Genomic DNA, 22,829 nt, shown 5'->3' with positions numbered 1-22,829 from the left:
AGGAGAGGACGAACAATAGGAACAATGACCCAAGGGCGCTAGACAACTTCTACTGTACAGGTGAAGGGCCATATGTGCACGCATGTGTTTTAGGAAGATTTTTCAACAAGGAACTCAAAGAAAAAAAATTAAACCCTCAATTAGGGCGCCTGGGTGGCTCAGTTGGTTAAGCATCTGCCTTTGGCTCAGGTCATGATCCCAGGGTCCCTGATGGAGTCCCGCATCGGGCTCCCTGCTCAGTGGGGAGTCTGCTTCTCCCTCTCCCTCTGTCCCTCCTCCCTGCTTGTGTGCTCTCTCTCTCTCTCTCTCATGCCCATGCTCTCTCTCAAGTAAATAAATAAAAAGCTTTTTTAAAAACCCTCAATTAATTAAGAAGTGTGAGGAATCAGAATACCTCTTTACCCCAAACATCTAATTAATAAGCTTGTCCTTTGCTTAATTGGCTAATTCCTCTGGCTATTAATATAGAAATTGTGTATAGGAATGAGTATCTGCATTCACAAATCATAAGAAAATGTGGAAAATGGTGGGAAATACACCTGGACATAGGCACCAGTCATTATATTAGATTGTTCACTTCTGTGGAAAACAACTGAAGGACTCTCTGTGACCAAAGGCTGACCAGTACTACCCTGATTCTCCCACAGCTTAGATACATCGCAACAGAGCCGGGCAGTGTCCTCTTGCTAGGTTGTGGGCAAATATCCGGGCAAGGTGCCACAACAGAACTTTATTAACCAATTTTTCTTCAAATTATTCCTCCACTGCAAAAGGAACCAGAGTTCAGAGAGAAATCATCTCAATTTACCTTCCCTTTTCCCAGGGCTCCCTAAGCTTCAGATAAAGGACTCACCAGTAGAAATATTTGTGGACATACTTACCTGAGCCTGCATAGAAGTTTCTTGATTAGGCTTTTTATACCTGGTGGGGGGTGGATGGCCGGAAATGTGTAGAGATGGAGTTCTTTATCATGAGATTAAGGTTTCATTGGGTAACACATTTACTTAATCATTTTGGGAGCCAAGCTGGACTCAGAAAGGGCACAATGAAATGAGCTTGTGAAAATCAAGTTTTATCATTCCCCATTCATCTCAGTACATTAGCAGCACGGGGTCCAGATTTGACCTTGGGTGGTTTACTCTGAACCATTTCAGCTGTAATGTATGAATCAGGCAGAATTCATGGCTTGATTTTCACTTTCATCAGCTAGAGCTTGGCTTTGCAGAAGTAAGGGCAGTAAAGAAACTTAGGAAAATAAAATGACCACTGGCGTGCTGAAGGACAGCACTTCAGAAAATTCCAAATGCTTTTTCTTTCTTTTATTTCTCTTCATTTTTTATAAATGGGAGCATAAGCTTATTCATTTTTCAATATTTTTTTCTGGACAGGTAATTTGCACTTTAATGTGTTGGTTGTCTGGTCACTTTATTATAGTCTGCTCTGCAGGGCAAAAAGGAAAGGTCTCCTGGCATCAGCAGGTCCTCATTAGCACCCAAGCAAAGCATTCACCTTTATATCTAGCGTGTGAATACCCGACTTCATCGTCTTCTAGCGGTGAGTCTCCAGATCCTACAATAAAAAAGAACAGAAACTGCAGCAAGAAAAGCCACCTGATATGGACGAATATTTCGAAGCATGGCTTTGGCACAGTTCATGCAAGAGGGGCGATTAGAACGCAGAGCCGAGAGTGAAAGCTTCTGTGGCCATTCATGAAGGGACAGGGGACCTCTCAGAGTGAACCTGGCTGGGCTGAGATTGCCAGAGCCGATCAAAATGAGCCTCCAACTGGTTTTGGAGTCACCATGTGCCAACTGAAATTCTGGACTCGGGACAGAAAGTCAACTTCACTCTGAGAAGATGCCAGTGTATATGATTCTCATGCCAGGGGAGACGCAGTAAAATGTGTGTGACTCAGACATGGCCTCCAGTTCCTCCAGGAGTCAAAGAAAACTCAGTCGAACTGAGTGCTTGTGATACCTGAAAATCGGTCCACCTTGTGAAATGAATTTGGATGGAGGATAAGGAGGCAAATCAAATGTCTTATCTTAATGACAAAAGACCTACAAAGCTACTTGGGTATATTTGTAGGAAATGAGGGCCGAAATCAACAATCTGGATGTTTATTTAGAGCCTCTCACCAAGGCATCGTTAAAGTAAAGTTTCTTGATGAGTCTTGCTACCCTCGAAAACCATAGCCTCAGAGAGAAAGTCTGTATTTAATTTTAAAATTTAAACTCATTTGCAAGTTGGAACTGAATCATTTTTAGAATATTAAGTATTGGATTCTAGTAAGTGGTAGATTCTTCATCTTTAAAGTAGTACCAGGGCCCAAACTTCAAAACTGGAGCCTTAAATTTACATATCATATCTTTCCTTCTAGACTTCCTGGTCTGATCACTGACCATGGAGTTGGCACCATCTTGGTCACACGTTTACGTACAGGGACCTGTAAGCATAACAGACAAGGACAAGGACACTCTCTATTATGAGATTTTTCAAATCCCCATACAGGATAAGCGAAGGAGTAATGGTCCCTGCTCCACATGTATTCTGAGATGAGAGAGAGAATGGAAATACAAAGTTGGAAGCAGATGAAGGCTGGACCATGTCCATTTGAAAAAGGCCCCGACTCCCCAACTAGAAAAGCCCAGCTCCAAGTTCTCCTTTGCTCCGGGGTTCTTCACTTCCTCTCTGGCCACCTGGACAGGTACAAAGTTACACAAACTCTTCCTTTCTCAATATCAAAAAATGAGCATGAAAACCAGTATTACCCTTTGGGAAAGCGATCTAGCAACACAAATCAAAAGCCTATGTTCAAACCCCTTTATCCAGTCATTCCACTTCTGGGAATCTATCCCAAGAAAAGAATATTAAATATTGGAAAAAAATTTTACACACAAAAACTTCTTTGCAAAGTCACTTATAATAGCAGAAGACTATAAACAGACCAAATAGTCAATCTTATGGTTAAATAAACCATAGTATATTCATTGGATTCATTGGTTGTAATGTAATGTAGCCATTAAAAATAATGTTTATAAAAAGATACAATAGTGTGGGAAAAGCTTATGTTATAACATTAAGTGAACGATGTGTTATAGCAAAATTATACAAATGGTGTGATTTATAACAATGTAAAACAATCAAATTCAAAATAAACAATGCACTGAAGAGCCTATAATTGGATGTTTTTCTTCTTTCTCTTTTAAATTTTCTACTATAAACAAGTATTACTTTCAGAATGGAAAATAAACTTTATTATGCATGTAACTCAAAGCTTCGTTTCTAAAAAACATTCTGAATATGAGAAGTTGTTTCAGAACCTGCTGTCCCTCCCCCTCCCACCATGCCCCCATTTCTCTCCACGTTCAGAGCTGAACTGGAATTCTCTTAAGAATTGTTGGATTCTTCAACTCCATATGGCCTATCTCCTATTAAGTGTCAAGAGATCTAGCTCATATTAAGAGCATTTCCCTCTTCCCCCAAGTCATCCTGGCCTCCATACAATCTACCTAGGCAGTAAGAGGCTCTGGACTTATTCCTGGTTCGAAGCAAAGAAGACAACTGTCACAGGTTGGGTTCTTTGGGAAGTGGCTTTGGTGTGGAGTTCAGGGCACAGGAGGTTTATTGCGGACTGTCAACACCTGTGAAAGGCACAGGAAGGAAGCAGGTTTGGACAGAGGGAGAAGTCGAGCTTTGATGTCAGCCCAATGACAGCCTCTTGGGTTGGGTGGAAATGGCTGAGGCTTTATATCCCTGCCTCGACCAGCCACTGGATAGGGCCCACGTTGGAAGGACATGAACATCAGCCAAGCACTCCCGACAGCAGAGGCAATCTCCGAAAGGGCTGAAAGCCGATGACTGGCTGAGACCAGCATTGCCTCCAGCTGAGACGGCTGGTCCTTCCTTGAAGGCAGATCTGGTCGGGGCATCCCCGTGACCACCAGAACACTCGCTCGTGGACAAATAACTCGAGATGTGTAAGCACAAGGCGGGGGTAACCCTCCATAGAGAAGGGAAGGGACCTATGGGAGAGGCAGGTGCACAGCCCCATTCTGCTGGTACGTCATCATTCTAAGACACCTTCAGCACATATTATTTATTATAGGGAAAATGTAACATCTGACCCCAGGGGAATGAGCAAACAAGTTATCCTCTATCAACAAGCTATTATATACCCACTAATCAAGTTCGGAATAGGGAAATGTGTATGAAATACAGCTAAGCAGAAAAGCAGATACTGCAAACTATATACAGAATGAAGAATAAAACTACACACGCATATAGAATATTATATATATAATACTGACACACGTATGTCAAATTTGGAATACAATAAGGTAGGATTCCTAATCAGTGGGAGGAATGGTCAATAAATATGCTAGGATCAAGTGGATATGCATACCAAGAAAAAAAATAAGAGTCCTATCTTGCACCAGACCAAAAAATCATTTCCAGAGAGTTTATAGGCCTACATTTGAAAGCCAAAAATTTGGGGAAAAATGCAGAATGGGTCTGCATGATCATGAGGTAGGGAAAGACTATTGAGTTAAATGTACAAACCATAACCTATAAAGGAAAATACTGCTACACTTCACCACAGTAAAATGTAAAACTTCTGTGCAATGAGACACATAAACAAAGTTTAAAGACAAGTGCCAGGCTGGGAGAAAATCTTTGGCACACAGAGAATACAGAATTACTATCCAGGATATATAAAGAAAACAGTCCCATGGGGGAAAAAAGATAAATATGAACAAGTGCTCCTAGATTTGGAGCCACAGCAATGTTACCATGAAAGAATCTTCAACCTCGCTGGTCATCAGGACAATAGAGATCAAGATAGCAATTCACACTCATCAGACTGGCACAAACGTCACTGGCCGACTACAGCTGCTACAACGAGGCTGACGAGATCCTGTGCACTGCACTTGAATCTACCCTTCCCATCAGCCCTCCCACCGTGAGACGGATACCTCAGGAACTCCCACATAACGCAAAAACAGCCATGCGCTAGAAAGCTCAGGGCAGCGCTGCCTGTAGTGAAAGACAATTGTATAAAACCATTACTAGAAATAAACGGGGGTGTGTTCAAATATGATAGAAAGCTGTCACAGTTCACATGAGTGAACTCCATCCTCATGAAACAAGGTGGCATCTCAAACACAACAATGGATTGGAATAAAAGCAAGTTACATAATAAATGTAGTAGCGTGTGACGTCAATTATGTAACATCTTAAAATGCAAAAAAAAAATACTACTATAGGTTTTCCGTAGATACGCAGTAAACTTATAATGGATTGGAAAAATATACATCGACTTCAGATTAGTGGTTTCCTCTGGGCAGAGAGGAAGAGGATGGAACTCCGAAATGCATACCGGGGGCCATCGACACCTTATGTCTTAGCACAAAAAAAAAAAAGGTTTTAAGTAAATGTGGAAAAATGTGAAAATCAGTTGAATCTAGAGGGTGAATACTTTTCTTATACTTGAAATACTTCATTATTCTAAAAAAGGAAGAGAAAAAGAAAGAAATGGGGAAGATGGCTGGAAGAACATACCAGAAACCTCCATGCTCGAGCAGAACTCATGGGTGAAAATTTCCCCTTTTTTCTCTGCTTTTCAGGTTTTCTCCAGTGAGCCTATCATTATTTTAAAATTTCTAACAAAAACGTACTGAACAATTGTGAAAGACCAGGCATGGTGGACTGGGGTATTTAGTATTTCTGGTTCATTCCACACTACTGCAAGTCTTCACATCCCAAAGCCTTGATACACATCTAAAAGGACTGCCGCACAAGCAAGTGCAGGACCAGCTGCCGGAAGCTGGGCTTCTATACTCTGGGATGTGAGTTTCCTCCCCTCCCCCTTCACCTGCACAACCGTAACTCCCACCGTGAACTCCAACCCTGCTCGTTGCCTCCAGGGGTCTCGGGGTAAACTCCGTGTGTTGTTAAACCATTAGCTCAAGTCAAGACCACAAGCTCAACTCATGTGTCCTTTGAAAAGTCGTAGATGTTTGCCCAGAGAGAAGAAACCTCCAGGTTACGCCACGGGGAGAGTGTTTATAATGAGCCAGAAGACACAAGCATTCTCACTCTGCTTTCACTTAAGTCAGAGACTGTAAGGCAGACATTGCAGATTATCTCAATTCAGAATCCTGGCAGAGGTTATCCTGCTGAGCAACTCGATTAACAGAAGCTCACGGACATCGAACCACCCAGCTTCACTTAGATCCCAACCCAATAGTATGGCTCTCCCTAGCACTGACAGGCCGACAGCAAATGGCCTTTTTGGGGTACAATAACAAGTATGCCAGGGAAGAGTGGGCCCCCCAAAAGCAAGACCAATCTGGGTGCACCAAAAGCTGCTGATCGGCTGATCGCTGGCCTGGCAGCCATTCTCCTCTTTTCTCTTGCTAAAAGACCCCCAGGTTGTGTTTGGCATCAATGTGCCCTTCCCCAGGAGATGAACGGCGATGACTTTAAGTCACAAATTGCCCTCTGCCAACAACTGTTACCGGGGTAGGCAGGAAATCCAGGATCGCCCAGTGACAAGTAAGAAGTCCGATTTGGGGTGGGGTGGGGAAAGATTTTCCCGACAAAACAGAGAACTGCCCAAGGAGAAAACTCTTTTGCCCTCTTTCCTTGCTTCCTGCTTTGGAAGCTATTGTGTAAGTTGAATGCCTGAAGCTATGGCAGCCCTTTTGCAACCATGAGGTAAGATGTGGGGACTTCTAAAGATTTTCAGCTGAGGACGGTACAGTGGAAGGATTAACAAGAATCTACGGTCTGTGGTGACCGTATTGGGCTACTAAATCAAGCTCAGACATCTTAACTCTGGAGGACCTTCAACAGTAATGTCCTTTCAATGTAAGCTTCGGTGAACAGCATTGTTTATTACTTGTAACTGAATGTATCCAAACTGATACACAAATGAATGGGAAATTTATTGCCTATTACTGACAGGGGATAAAAGAAGGGAAAACATAATAAATGGATATTAGCCACCCCTCTCTGAAAGTGTCCAGTTTATATTCAGCCTAAACTCACACATCAACTTCTATTAAAAAAAAAAACAATGATCAGTCTACAAAATGAACATACAGAAGGCTACAGTAAGACCAAAGACTAACTTACGTTCAGCAGATTTTACTTACTCAAGTTTAATAAGCAGTAAAAGAGACTCATACATATTGGGGATGTTCCACAGGGTTACAGTGAAAAGAAAGAAAGGAAGAAAAAGATAGGGGGCTGGGGAGGACAGAGGAAGGTTCCCTAACACATTCTTCTCGATTTATGGAAGTCCATCCCTTTAGAATTCTGGTTAACTGAGGTTTTCTTATGACAACCATTAATCAGTCCTCATATGGTTCAGATTACCACTCTTTGGAAAGAATGCTTCAGTGCTTCTTCCACACAAATACAAATTCTACATTGGCTCAGAAATCAGAAACTCAGTGCCATGAAGGATTCTGTCCCTCAGCCATACCTGGAGCCAATTCCATTTATAATTCTGCTCTCCTTGCAGAAACTTCATCTAATTCAACAGATTTCCAAAGAAACAGCCACTTCTTTCCCTTCAAAGTTCAAGTAAGGGTCTTCCTGGTCAACTGAATCCCACCCTATCATTCTGAATGTCCACGTAACATTGAGGCACCAAATCACTCTTAAGAAATATCTGTTATATGTATTAGAAGTATTAGAATTACATCAGGAACTTAGATTTTAGAAGGTTAGTAAAATGTTCCTTCCATCACCCTTAAGGTTTTCTCATGGTGGTGGGGGGGAAGCATTTGAGAGTAATGAAAATGTAGCCAATTTGCTAAAACTATATATTTCTTTATTGATTGGGACACATGATCCGAATTGACAGATTTGCCGGTTCCATGTTATATTTGTAGCTCAAAGGGCTGGGTTTATTTTTTAGTTATTTTGAGGACAGCTCTGCATTCTCAGTGTTTTGTAGGAAATTTCCATTTTTCCCTTCATCATTATTCTAAATATATTCTTATTATTATCAAAAGTCAGCATATTAAATAGCAAACTGCATCATCAGTTTTATACTGAAAGTCAATAGCAAAATAAAATTCCCTTTACAGTAGAGATTCTTAATCTGAGTCCCCTTCTCCTAGAGGCTCAACGGAAGGGTTTGGTGTGGGGAGTCCATGAACCCCCTGTAATCGGGCCTGCCTTTTGATACATAAATACACTTTCCTGGGGGAAAAGGTGCTAACTTTCAGTAGATTTTTAATAAGGATCTGTGATCCTAAAAGTATTAAGAACCACAGTTTTATAGCATTCTTTTAAAAAATTTTATTATTATGTTCAATTAGCCAACATTCTTTATTATAAAGCATGTTAGAATGTTTACTGAAGAAACATGCAGTGTCTCTTTGATATTTGACTCATTTTAGTACAGGAGAGGAGAGACAAATATACTTAAAATAGAGATAAATGCTTACCTTTATTAGATCTTATTGTTTTTCCCCTAGATTTTGATGTCGAAGGAAGCTTCCTGCAATGATGGAATGTTATATCTGTGCTGTCCAACAGGGTAACCCCTAGCCAGATGTGGTCATTAAGCATTTGAAATACATGGCCAATACAACTGGGGAACACAGTGGTTTCATTTCGTTTCATTTTAATTTTAGTAGCCACATGTGGCTAGTAGCTAAAATATTAGATAGCATAGGTCTAGACTTAATTTAAAAAGAAAACTATGGAGATAAATTATGTCTCTAAGTAGCTCCGTGGTGAGAACCATGTCTAATATGCCTTGTATACCTAGCATAGGATTCAGAATTCAACAAATGTTGGCAGAAAAGAGAGAAATTCCCTTAAGTTTCTAACGACATGTAAATCATGTGTCCTGATGCTATGTGTCTGGAATGGTTTATCCTACTCGGTAGGATACCTTCAATACCTGAACTTGAAATGTGACAATCCTGCAGAGATCTGGATGTTTAGAAAAAGAGATTTTTTAAATTTTATTTTATTTCATTTTTTGAGGGGGGAGGGGCAGAGAGAATCTTAACGTGGGGCTCAATCTCACAACCCTGAGATCATGAGCTGAGCCGAAACCAAGAGCTGGGTGCTTAACTGACTGAGCCACCCAGGCACCCCAGAAAAAGATATTTTGTACTATTGGAAGCCATAGGGATTTATTTGTGGGTGCTAGGTGATTTAGTGCTAGCAAATGATTTGCCAAAGGGGCTACACTGCAGCCACAATAAAGTGTAAAGGACATCTGGATGTCTTATGAACGAAGATCAAACCCAGGGAATTGCCAGGAAAACATAGTCTAAAGATAAAGCCAAAGATATGACTGTCAAGTCCTTCGTTAAATCAAGGTGGTGACTCGGAGTCCCTTCAATCATACAATAGGCCCCTGAAAGAGATTAAGGATGTGTCTCATAGATCCTCTCAACCAAACAACAGAAAAGAGTTTGTATCAATAAAATTTGTGGATATGACTTTTGTCTAGTGGAGTGAACTCCAAGAAGATTCACAGGGGATCCACAGTGTTCTTAATAAGTTATACATGCAGAAATATTCCTGGCACGACTGAGGGGACAGAAACATTACAGAATAGGGGGAAGTCTTTGGACTCCCAGAATTCTCCTGTCAGGAAGCAGGCTCACTTCTTAGCTGTCAAGAGGTGTGACCTTTCGTGAAAAAAGAAAGCATGCTCAGAGGGTGGAATCAAGAGACCAGAGGGTAGAAAACCATAAAGAATCCTTTCCGGGGATACCTGGGTGGTTCAGTCAGTTGAGTGTCTGCCTTTGGCTCAGGTCATGATCCCGGGGTCCCAATATCAAACCCCACACTGGGCTCCCTGCTCAGCGGAGTCTGATTCTCCCTCTCTCTCTGCCTGCTGCTCCCCCTGCTTGTGCCCTCTCTCTCTCTCATACATACATACATACATACATACATACATAAATAAAATCTTCTTAAAAAAGATTTCTTTCTAGACTGTGAGGCATGACCAGTAACTATCAAAATTTGGGCAGCTAGATTTCAGAATTTCTATAGAACAGTGACTACTTTGTGCCCCCAATTTAACCTCATTTTTAAAAAAGATTTTATTTATTGATGGGGGGTGGAGAGAGAGCACAAGCAGAGGGAGAGAGAGAAGCAGACTGCCTGCTAAGCAGGGAGCCTGACACGGGCTCCACCCTGGGACCCCGGGATCATGACCTGAGCTGAAGGCAGACGCTTCACTGACTGAGCCACCCAGGCGTCCCAACCTCATTTTTAAAAAGAATGTCTAGAGCAGTTATGTTATGCCTATTCCTGCATTGTAGGTTGGGTACATGGGGAGCAGATCACTTATCTCTTTAGTCTTACAGGTCTCCAGATAGAGAAAAACTGTATTCAAGGAGTTACAGTGAAGGAAGAAGATCGGAGGGGGCTCCTACCCATCTGGACCTGACGTAGATGATGAGATTCTGGAGCTTGGGCTGATGCTATAATGGGATGAGACTTCAGGGACCTGGGGAGGGGGTGAGTGTATTTAGCATGTGGGAAGGATGTGAATCATTGGGTGACAGAAGGTAGACCGTGATAGGCACCCTCCGAGATGGATGATTGGGGGAGGGAGTGCGGTCCTGCGGAATACACGTGTTTGAGCATCTTGTGGTGCTGGATTTTACCCGAGACCGTATCCTGGCTTGGCTCTTTTTTTGCGCCGCTCCTTGACTTACAGGTTTTCCCTGAGAGCAGTCTGTCAACAAGCGCAGGCTCAGCTCCAGAGAACCAAGTTAAGACGGCCACTGAATCTCCCTAAAACTCAAATACCCCAACTGGCCATGCCTCATAGGGTTGCTGGAAAGGCTAAATGGCATATGTATATGTTTTTAAAATACTATATTAAAATAATTACTACCAGCCTTGGTTTGTTTTAGAGGCTTCTCATTTGATGGTTCATAATCACATTTTCTATTTAATTCAGTGTATATATATTTTAGGCTTCTAATGCCCTGAGCCACTGTGCATGTAAATGAGCCTCTGGTAAAAATATTGAAGTGTAACAATTTTTATCTGGCCTGATAGATTTTTCAAGAATTTTTTAATGCATTAAGCATCGTCAGGAATCTCAGTGCTACCAAAGTTTTCTCTGTGTGTTTTCAAATTCCTCCATCTAAACCATCATGCATGGGGTGTGTATGTGTGAGCGTGTGTATATACACACACTTTTTTTTCAATAACACCAGGAAAAGCCACGTCCTCAATCTTCTCTAGTAAAATAAACTATTGTCAAATTTAGTCTATGGATTCAGATGATCAGATGATAAAATTTGCTTTAGGAAAAAGGGACTCTCAGGTTCAATATCTTACCATAGCTTATCCTTTGAGGCAGGAAAATCTCTGTGGTCCCCTACATGCCTTCATCATCTCAAAATCTTTACGAAGTGGGGACCTACGGAAATTTATTTTATTGCTATAAAGTATTACTCCCGAGTCTCTCATTTTGTGGCTCTTGGTAGCACATATGAGTGTTCAAACATTTGGGGGGACCCTGAGGAAGGGAGACAGAGGGGAGAGTGGTAACCCTTCTCTCCTCCATGGGTAAATTTACAAAGGTTTCTTAATAAGCACAGGAGTGAGTCTCACATGCCTGACTGGCCGGCAAGACCTGCTCTGCTAGGTCTTGGCAAAGTTTTGAGACAGACGAGAGATGTCCAGGAACTGTGTATGTATGTGTGTGTTTAAAGGAGTACAGCGGAGACGACACTTCAGCTTTACAAAAGCGTCAGCTTCAACTTCAAAATGCAGGCCCAGAAAAAGTATGCAGAGGGCCAGAAACTATAAATGAGCCACTGTTCCTTGGAAGCCTTACTCCTCTAAATCAGTGGCAGGCTAACAGATGAAAGCCCAAAGCTAAGAAAAGGGGTGGGAGTGGAGGGCAAGTACACCAAGAAGAGGCCTGTTCCAAATAGAACACGTGGATCCAGAAAGATCGATCTAAACCTTTTGCTAAGCATGAGGAATAGATGGAAGGACATGTTTATTACCAGTGTTTTTCTTGGGGGAGCACATTTACCGAAATGTTCAGATGGGACAAGTTTATAGTGCATCTCAGACATTCACTTCACCATACGCCCCCCCTCTTTTTCTTTCTCCATCACCATCCCAAGCCCCTCGGATGTATCAACAATCAACTAGAGTTGTGTGTTTCAAAACTTTTAATCCAATTTAATGGGTCATATGGTACTTTTATAGGGAAATAGAATAGAATTGAAAATGTCAGGGTTTGCAAGTGTCCATGGATAGATAATGGCTAAAGAAGATGTACCTTATACACATTATATATACATACATTATATATACATTATACATATATTATATATGTAATTATATATTACAGAGTAATATTCCACCCCGCCATAACGAAGGATGAGGTCTTGCCATTTGCAACAACATGGATGGACCTAGGGAGTATTACACTAAGTGAAATAAGTCATATAGAGACAATACCATGTGATCTCATTTATATGTGCAATCTAAAAACTAAAACAAACAAACAAAAAGCAGAAACAGACCCATAAATACAGAGAATAACCTGATGGTTGCCAGAGGCGAGGGGGGATGGGCAAAATGAGTGAAGGGGAGTGGAAGGTACAGGCTTCCAGGCTTCCAGTTAATCAATATATCATAGGGATGACAGGTCCAGCATGGGGAATATAGTCAATGGCAGTGTAATAACATCATATGGTGACAGATGGTAGTTACCTTTGTGGTAAGCATCATGTATAGACTCATCTAATCACTATGTCCCGGACTTGACACTAATATCACGTTGTATGCCAGCTATACTTCAATTTTAAAAAAGAAAATGCCACACTTTGTTACATATATTAAAGATGAAAACTACTTCATGCAACTTTGTTTCAATTACATGGGTGTGTATGTGGTAGGATGTCCCCAGTTTGCAAGAGACAGTCCCATTTTGTGTCTGTTGTCCCAGAATTACCAACAGCACTCCTTTTCACACTCAAAAGTAGACAATAAATATAATATTCACCCTAATGATAGGCCACAGTAGAATATATGTCTTCTTATGGTCTCAGTCAAAAAAACTGGGACAACAGTGATTCTGAATATTTTGAAAACCCATAGGTAATGGCCTTGTCTTGTTAATTCTTTGTTTCTTCCCTCAAAATGAAGGTATCTATCTACAAAAAGGCTTCCAGGAGTAGTGACGGAAGCCTTTGCTTTCCCCTGATTTGTTCAGAACACGGATGTCTTAGCCCATGAAAAGTCAAGCAGGTCCTGAGTTTCTTCTGCCGTCCATGGCCATCCCGGCTGGCCCGATGCAAGTGGAAGAGCCCTGGGATGAAGCTCCAGCTGGGGAAGGCACTTTCCTTTCCTGAGCCTGTTTGCTCATCGATAAAAGGGAGCGACCGTAGGGTGCACTACATGTTTTCCAAATTACGTTCTCTCCCAACATCCCTACCTTCAGCCTAGAGTTGGGATCACTGTAGTCAAGCAAATCAACTTGCCCTCCTCCTCCCCCTCCAACTAGTCATAAACAATTAGCATGATGCAGCACTAAACTTCACCAGCCTCTCTCATTGTCACTGCCTCTTTAAGTCCTCGGTGCCACCCCAGGAGGTAGTGATGACCCAGGGACTAGAACATAAAGCTGGGAGGGCAGCGGCTCTTTGCTACCTTGCTCGTGACCGTACTCTGCGCTCCAGGAATGAAGCAAATATCAATTATAAGAGAGAGAAGGACTGAACTCTTCTGACCATAAATCTTGTGCAATTTTACAACCACTGGTCTCTGTCTTCATGCCCTCTTTGCACAGCCAACCTGAAAAGCCCTTCCCCTCCTTCTTAGTCCCTTGCCTGTTTTCAAAGCTATTTCAAAGCCTGGTTCCTCTAGTTTGCCTTTTCTAATCTTTATCTTATTTTTCTTAAGATTTTATTTATTTATTTGAGAGAGAGAGAACATGAGAGAGAGAGAGAGACCATGAGCAGGGGGAGGGGGAGAGGCAGAGGGAGAAGCAGACTCCCACTGAGCAGGGAGCCCAGGATTATGACCTGCGCCGAAGGCAGATGCTTAAATGACGGAGCCACCCAGGCGCCCCTCTAATCTACTTTAAATCCTCTTCACATTGATATGCTCTCTTCACATTTTTCCATTAGGACTGATCTTACATTGCTTTGGATTTTCTGAAGTCATTTCGGATGTGTGTCCCCATGCCACCCATGTGGTTCTAGTCTGACTTCCCAGCTAAACATCAGACTCCTCGAGGACTATGGTGGGATTTCATTTCCTCTTCCTGCCCCAGTGAAACTAACAAAGTACCCCTCCACCAACAGGCCCTCAATAGGGTTCTGTCCCTCAAGCCTTTACACACTACTGATCTGTTCGAGCTGTTCCCCCAGTGTCAAAATGAGACACCCATCTCCCTGTAAGGCTGTACTTACAGAAACAGCTACTGTATTTAAGATTCAAGAAAGCTGCAAATAAAGTGGCAACTGGTACATCATTCTTGGCACTAAACCAGTGGTATAATTTACAAACTTCTGGCACATCATGGCAAAACTGAGAATAACAGGATTCAGGAAAGATACTCTGAAAATAAAATAAAATTGCAGCAGTGTGTACTGAGAACGGTAGGCAGCCAGCCTTTAAATACATAGCTGATGATGGGGGCCTGGGTGGCACGGCTGGTTGGGCATCCAACTCCTGGTTTCTGCTCAGGTCGTGATCTCAGGGTCCTGGGATCGAGCCCCAAAGCTCAGTGCAGAGTCTGCTTGAGACTCTCTCTCCCTCTCCCTCTCCCTCTGCCCCTTCCCTCCCTCCTCAAATAAATAAATAAAATCTTTAAAAAAAGAAATGCACAGCTAGTGATATTTTAATATAGATTAAATGGCAGATAGAGAGATAGAGACAGAGGGAGAGAGGAGACTGAGGAAAGACACTTCCGGGAAACAGCCCTCACATGAACTTCGTGAGAATGTCTACAAGTGACAGGCTGCTAAAACCTGAGGCTTTGTCCTTCTGCAACATTCTCTGGTTCCCTGGCAGAGGACGGAGCGCAAGCACCCAAGGATGAAAACCTGGACTGAACTAGAAGCCTTCATGCATGATTTATTTAGCCAGCTCCACCCGTGACAGGAGGTAGAATGGTTTCTTTCGGGGGAGCTTCTCTCCTTGATTTTGCAAGCATCCATTTTCCATTCAGTGCCCTTGAACTGACAGTCACACACTGGCTGCTGTCAGTTATTATTACCTTCACTGGGAGATGCGAGCTCTGGGGAAGAAAAGAAGGTGGAGCTGAGCTGACAGCCATTGGTTTTCAAAACGATAATCTGCAGGCCTTGCACGATGCTTGTTGGGAGAGGCTGAGCCCGAGGACACAATGCCCGGTGTTACCCACCCCCCCCCAGTCTAGGTGTGAGCGGCATCTACTGCATTCTTCTAAGTGAAACGAGACCCTCCTTTTGGAGAATTGCATCATTCTCCATGCCGCCCATGTGGTTCTAGTGGAGATGGCTTTATCCTAGCCCCTGACCACAGGGACAGTCAGATCCTTCAGAGGATTCTCCTCTGGTGGTTAAAAAAAAAAAAAAAGGAAGATAAGAGCCCTGTAGTTGCCAATGACCAAGGTTAAGTCTCAAAGAAAATGCCAATCCACGAGAATGAAATCACCAGAGACAAGCAGAGACAAAACAGAGAAAGAAGGAGATAAAGAGAGATCCCGCGGTATTTGAGTATTTGAGTCCTTAGCTCCAGTATTCTTGGGCCCACCAGCATACCCCTGCCCTTACATAAAACAATAAAATCTCCCTTTTGCCATGGCTAGTTCAAGATGGGTTTCTGTTACTTGCCATCAAGAGTCCTGACTTAAACAGTAGGCCATGTATTCCCATCTGAATGAAATGAATGGCCACAACCTATGCTATGGCATGACATCTGGTTTGGAATAAGAACTCAGTCTCAGCATATCACCTCCAATTCCTTATTTCAAAACAATACCATACTCAGTTTTAAAACACGTGGGGGGGGGGTGTCTCAGAGGCTCAGTTGGTTGAGCATCCAATTCTTGATCTCAGCTCAGGTCTTGATTTCAGGGTCATGAGTTCAAGCCTCATGTTGGGCTCTATGTCCTAAAACACAACACGTGTGTGCTGTTGAACAAATGTACTGGGACCAGCTTTATTTTTAATAAAATACATTAGATCAGGTTAGGTTAAAAAAAAAGTAAATACTTACAACACATTGTACACAGAAAAGGTTTATGAAGTTTTTGTTTCAGTAATATATATATATGCATATATTATATACATAATAGTTCATTGATTCTAAGAAGCACCTTTTTTACATTTAAGTTCTGTGAACTCACGATGATGACCTTTTTAATCAATGGAAGGGCATAATTTAATTGGCATCACTTTTTTTAATGGTACCTAAAATAATGGTGCCTCTGACAACCGAAAGTCTTAGATTAGATGACATACAGTGTGCATGTATGTGTGTGTTTTAGATTGTGATGTAAAATATATCTTCTTCTGCAGGTAGCAAAGAATTTGAAAATAACTACATTACAGAACTTATCTAGGGAATCCCAAGTTGATAATCGGACAGAGAAATCTTTGCTAAACATATCAACTAAGGCATTTATCCACTCTCATACTCACATAATGCCTTAACACAACCAGTTATACAAAGGGTTCACAAAACGGCTTCCTTCTCATTGTGGAAACCCCGTGATCTTCACAGGGAAACTTCCAGTAGCACAATAGGCAAGTGGGGGCAATATATTGGATCAATGGGCTTCTGGCATCATTCAACAAATACCACATGTAGCTTCCTGCCCAAAGAGAGGTACAGGGTAGCTTGTAACCCTGCCAAGATTTCAGGCGTCGGTGAGAGGGGAGCCCAAGTGCCTCCCACCTACAGATGGCAGTGTCCCAAAAGCACGATTGTAAGTCAGTTGCTTGTAACTCGCACTTGGTTTTCCCTTGGAAACCACATTATAAATGGTGATCAGATCCCCTGAAGAGTCCACGAGAGCCATTCTGAGTCATCACATAGTGGAACTCCAGATGTTCCTGGGGGTGACTCAGTGCTCACTGCAAGGAGAGGATATTCTCCTCCCTCTCGTGCCTGTAACATCCCACATCTGCTGCTCCCCACCCCGGCCCTGGGACACGGCATTCAGGCCCAGTCTATTCCCAGTACAATCATCCTGCTAGTTGGCGGTCTTGATCTGCTAACCTAGGGTCTAACAAAGAGACTAATATGGATGTGGATATTTCTATGTGTGTCCTGGTTTTTCTTATTGAGAATCCTCTGGTCCAAGAATTCAAAGCTCAGAAATTCCAGATGAAAACACAAATTTCCATTTTTTTGTCTTGGCTGTTGTCAAGGATGCTGCAACTTGTCAATACAGGAGCCTGCCGGCAACTTGGCCTCTTCCCAGCCCCTTGCTGGAGAAGGGCCTGCAGTGACAAGCTCCCTTTGTCCTTCCTCCAGCAGCATAAGTCATCAGTAAGCCCCAGGGTCAAGGCAAGACTGTTCGCGGGGAGGGGACCAGTAGAGCTGGTCAAGTCCCCATTTGCAGGATGAAGCCAGTTCTCAGAAACCACGGGCCAGTGAAGAAGGAAGTACACACCCTCATATCTTTCCGAGCAATTTTCCACCACTCTGATGAGCAGATACAAGTCCAGTGTATGAAGGAAATGGCCAAATAAAAGGTAAATGAAATGAAGTAGCAGTGATCTCTCTAACCTTTTATCGCACAGGAGCAGCTCTGTGTAGCACCACCTTATTCTGCCTATTGGCCAAAGTAGACACCAGTGAGTCCTAACACAGGTATTTATGGCTTATAAGGAGGAAGAAGAACCTACTATTTAGTGAACAGGCAATACCCCAGGCACTGCCCTGGATGATTTACATAAAGTATTTCATTTAATCCATGTATTCACATGAAGCCTATCCAAAGGGAATGGAAAATGAAAACACACTATTTTGCATCCCTTACAAAAGCTGTCAGTAAATTGTTTTGGTGGGATCGGTCTTTGAAAGTTTTTCTTAAATGTATGGTAGTCATGTCACATTCAAATTACATACAGCATAATCAAATTGGGTATGGAATCTTTTTCATCGTTAAGGATGCACTGGGGAAGCAAGACATGGGCATTTTTAGAGCACAAATGCAGATGTCTCCTAGAACTACCACTCTTCAATGAGATGCCGAGCAAGGAATTGCAAATGAAAACTAAAGGCAGGCAGGAAATGGGAAACATCTTAGCAAATTAGTGAAGGCAACTCTTTGTTCTATTGTAAAATCTTGAACAAGTGACGGGGTAGCCATCTCCACTGAGAATTTTCTAGTATGTGAACTTGAGGAGGTACAAGTGTCCTTCAACCCATCAAATTACTAGATTGTGCTGGTCTAATTCCATAAAATACAGTTAAAAGTAACTATAAGTTGGAAAGGGAATCAATTTCAAAGTCAAGCAAGTAGGACTATTTCAGGCAATATGGGAGGCATTGGAGCCTGACTGTGCTCATAGAAAAATCAACGAAAAATTCTGAATTTTTTGGTTTACTTTTTGAAATCTATCTTGAGTTTGCAAGAAAGAAGGAATAGTCAGAGGTCAAAACCTTCACAAAAAAGCAGGAACCTGGTCAGGGAAGCGCATGTTGAGTCTCACCCTTCCTCTCAAGGACAGGTATCCAAATTTAGGTTTGATTTCCATGAACTAGGCCCGCTCAAGACTGGCAATTTCAGAGGAGACCTCCCCTCTCCCTTCATCACCCACATAGAGCTGATACACCAAAGGTCTACACACTCACTATAATGAGTAAGCTAGAAATAAATCCATTCCATGCACCAGACCTACAAAGAAAAGTTCTTGTCTTAATTTCTGGCACTGACTGGAAGATGAAAAAAATGAAAAATCCTCCCAGGAGAATATAACTACACTATTATAAGTATTTATAACTCCACTATTATTGCTATTACATGATTACTAAAGTCTCATTAATAATAATTAAAACCACAGTGATGCCATTGCACACCCAACCAGTTTGGGAAAAGATTAAAAATCGAACAAGATCAAGGGTTGACAAGAATGTTGAGCAGTAGAAACACATTGGTGGTAGAATTTTTCATTGGTACAATGCTTTTAGGAAATAATTTGGTATTATTGAGCAAACTCAAAGTTACACATGTACTGTGATCCACCGATTCCTCTCCTAGGTATTTATTCCAAAAAAATTCCTGCGCAGTGTTCCAGGGAAATGCACAAGAACCTTCCTCACAGCACTGTTAGTGGTAACATAAAACTATCAAGAACCCAAATGCACGCCAAGAGTACCATGAATTAATTGTGGTATATTGACGCAATGGGGTTCTATATATAGTAATGTGAATGAACGAACTAAATCTACATGCAATAATATAAACAAATCTCAAGAATCTAATGTTGAGTGAGAAAAGCACGTTGTAGAAGAATACATTCAGGATGAGCCCATTCACACAAAAGTCAAAAAAAGCATGCAAAAGTAAATAATATATTGTTAGAAATATAAACATATTCAGTAATACCATAAAGCAAGCCAGAGGAATGACTAACCCAAAGCTTGGATATTGGTTACCTCTGAGGTGATAGAAGGGATAGAATCAAGGACGGAGGGGTAGCGAGGACTTCAAGGTAACCCTTACGTTCTTTTTCGGTAACGTTCTTTTTATTAAACTGGCTGGTACGTACAGAGCTATCTGTTGTTGTTGTTGCTATGACTTTACCCATATTATATATTCTTTTGTTCTACTCAATGTTTAATTAAACTTTTTTTTTAACCAGAGCAATTATAATGTCTTTGATGCAAAAAGTTTGTTAGGTTGGTTTTTCATTTGTTTGCAATTATAAGAACTTGTTTATCCTCAAAGTTCTTAAGAATGACCATTTGGGCTTCAAGTAAAAGGCATGCTTTGCCAATGAAATTAAAGAGTCTTAGATCTGGAAATGCTCTCGGAAGATAATCTGATGCAGACACCAGCTTCAAGGACAGAGTGTCCCAATGAAGACTCCAAGTTTGGAGACAGTGCCATCCCAGCCTACTCTCAAGCAGCTTTCAACATTTTACCTCTCAGATGATCCGTAGTCCTTCCTTAATGTCTACCTAAACACTTTATTTTTTTTTAAGATTTTATTTATTTATTTGACAGAGAGAGAGAGCACAAGCAGGGGGAGTGGCAGGCAGAGGGAGAAGGAAAGGCAGGCTCCCCGCAGAGCAGGATCCTGAGATCATGACCTGAGCCAAAGGCAGTCACTTAACCAACCGAGCCACCCAAGTGCCCCACTTTCTTGCTTTAGTATATATATATGCCAATATCCTACCATTGCCACTACCAATGCTCAGGAGAAACTTTCTCTATAGTCAGATACATCTGGGAAAGGGCTGAGGAGAGTGTATCAAAGTGGACAGAAAAGGCCTCTTGGTGCTCAGGCAACAAAACTAGGCCAGCTGGAAGCAAGGCCAAGTCCATGAAGTCACTCACGCAGACAATGGAACTTCCCATCTCTGCAGCGGGAAGTTAGAGTTCTGAATGGAGACTGCCCAGGGGAGAAGGACCCGGAAGTGCTGGTCACCATGGCAAGATGCGAAGGGATTTGAAGTCTGGGAAAGAACAAAAGGGGCAGGCTTATAAATGAAATCCATAAAATGTATTTTCCCAAAGAGATTAGAAAAACTTGAAAAGATCAGTAATATCTGGTATTGCTCAGAGTGTGGGGAAATAGATAGACTGCTTATAGATGTGTGGTGCTGAAGAGGCTTTCGGGAAAGCAAAGGCACAATACACATGAAGATCCTTAAAAATACACGTGAACCATACAAGTATCGAATCATGATGTTGTATACTGGAAACTAATACAATGTTATGTCACTTATACCTCAACTAAAAAAAAAAGAAAGAAATTAAAAAGGAAAAAAAATACACATGAACCTTGAGCCAGCCACTTCCAAAATTCATCCCAAGGAAGCTATCAGATAAGTGTGCACAAATGAGGATGTCTGTTGCAATGGTGTTTATACTAACAAAAAGTTGAAAATACTCTAATGTTCATCAGGAGGGCACTAGTTAGGGGCGCCTGGGTGGCTCAGTATGTTTAGCATCTGACTCTTGATTTCGGCTCAGGTCATGATCTCAGGGTCATGAGATTGAGCCCCATGCAGGACTCCGAGCTGGGTGTGGAGCCTGCTTATGATTCTCTTCCTGCCTCTCTCTCTTCCTCTCAAATAAATAAATAAATAAGGGACTAGTTAAATAAACTGTGACATAGCTACTAAAATTAATGATACAAATAATAAGTGAAATAATAATGGTATGCAAACTAAAGCATAGGGGTGCTAAGGTCTATATGTCTGATGTGGGGAAACCAGATTTCTAAACTTTAAAACACTAGATATATTGATAGATGGATAGAGACATGGATAGATACGCAATGAAGCATGTATAATAAATATTAATTATAGAATCTAATCTAAACATTAATTATAGAATTTATACCACATGATTATTCACCATAAAAATGGTTTCAACTCTTCAGCGTGTTTGAAATGTTTGCCAACACTTTGTTGGCAAAAATATTAATTAGAATGGAGAGGGAACCACCACAAATTTCAAGTTTACAAAGGGCAGATTACCCAAACATAGATGGGTAAATGACACTGCTTTCATTGTGTGAATATATGTATAGAAAAGAGCCTAGAAAGATAAACACCAGTAGTAGAAGTGGTTATTATCTCTGGGTGGTAGATTACAGGTGCTTTGATTTTTATATTTTATGGTTTTCAGTCTTTTTTGGATTTTTTTCAATGGCCTGCTGTGACTTTCACTATTATTCGTTATTTCCAAAAAAGTAAATAGAGAAAAGAACTTAAGTGTTGTGTCTCAAGGGTGGAAAGCAGGAAGGGGGTGAGTTTGGGAGGTTTCAGGACCCGGCCCTAAATGCAGTCTTGCCCTCTCAGGAGTCTGGAAGCTTCCACCGTGGCCTGCTACGTGGAAGTTATGTGGAAGAGTCGCTGAATTAGTGACCAGGAAGGGCAATGTCTTGTCCATCCTATTATGATACAAAGTGCCCAGATTCCATATATTTTAATCTAAAGGAGTTTTAAGGTGACAAAAGGAAAAAGATTAATTTTGCACAACTTGAGAAGCTGAGGAAACATTAACAGATTAACTGATGAAAAGGAGATTCTCTCAACTCCTGCTGTGCTTTGGGCACTGCTGTGGAGATGAACCCTGTGGAGATGAACCGCCATCTGACTAGAAAAAAGCACAGGTTAGGAAGAGGGCTTGAAACAGGAGTAGGGAGCCCCCAGCAGGAGGGCAGACTGTGGACTGATTCCTCCTCATCACAGAACAATGAAAGAGAAGCAGAGAAGCAAGAAGACTAAGGACGGGCAATTTTCAAACCGGTCAAAATATGGGGTGTGGAAAAAGACAGACATGAAATGCTTTAATTCTATCCTCTGTTGTGTTTGAGAACATCTTATTAAACAGAAAAACCAGGAGATTGTTTTTAAACAGGCATAATTTGGAATCAGCACTGGTTTACAAAGAACAAATCAGGCCAAATTAACCTCATTTCCTTGGTTTATTCGAAAGAATGCCCCTCTAATCCAGCACATCGCATGCACAGAAAGGCCCACACACCCTCATTTGATAGCCCTGTGACTGGATGGCAACATCTTCAGCTGATATAAATATCCTTTTAAAAATGCTGATTTATATACTGTGTTTGCAAAAGCAGTGACTTTTCAACTTTTTTTTTTAACCACAACCCACAGTAAGAAAT

General features: G+C 41.7%; 1 protein-coding gene across 2 annotated transcripts in view; it reads right to left on the bottom strand.

The window, feature by feature from the left end:
* SRPX (sushi repeat containing protein X-linked) overlaps positions 1-22,829 on the bottom strand; it is a 113,423-nt gene that overhangs the window by 65,997 nt on the left and 24,597 nt on the right. The window contains exon 2 of one of the 2 annotated variants that reach the window (XM_045775717.2): positions 1,510-1,569. The exons of the other annotated variant lie outside the window; for it this stretch is intronic. Coding sequence (XP_045631673.2) covers positions 1,510-1,569 — 60 coding nt within the window. The remainder of the gene's footprint in view (positions 1-1,509; positions 1,570-22,829) is intronic. 2 annotated transcript variants of the gene reach the window in all.

Source organism: Ursus americanus, chromosome X (assembly GCF_024610735.1).
Source record: "Ursus americanus isolate L20-20 chromosome X, mUrsAme1.1.p, whole genome shotgun sequence".
Classification (NCBI taxonomy): Eukaryota; Metazoa; Chordata; class Mammalia; order Carnivora; family Ursidae; genus Ursus; species Ursus americanus.
This window is presented reverse-complemented; position numbering and strand designations above follow the sequence as displayed.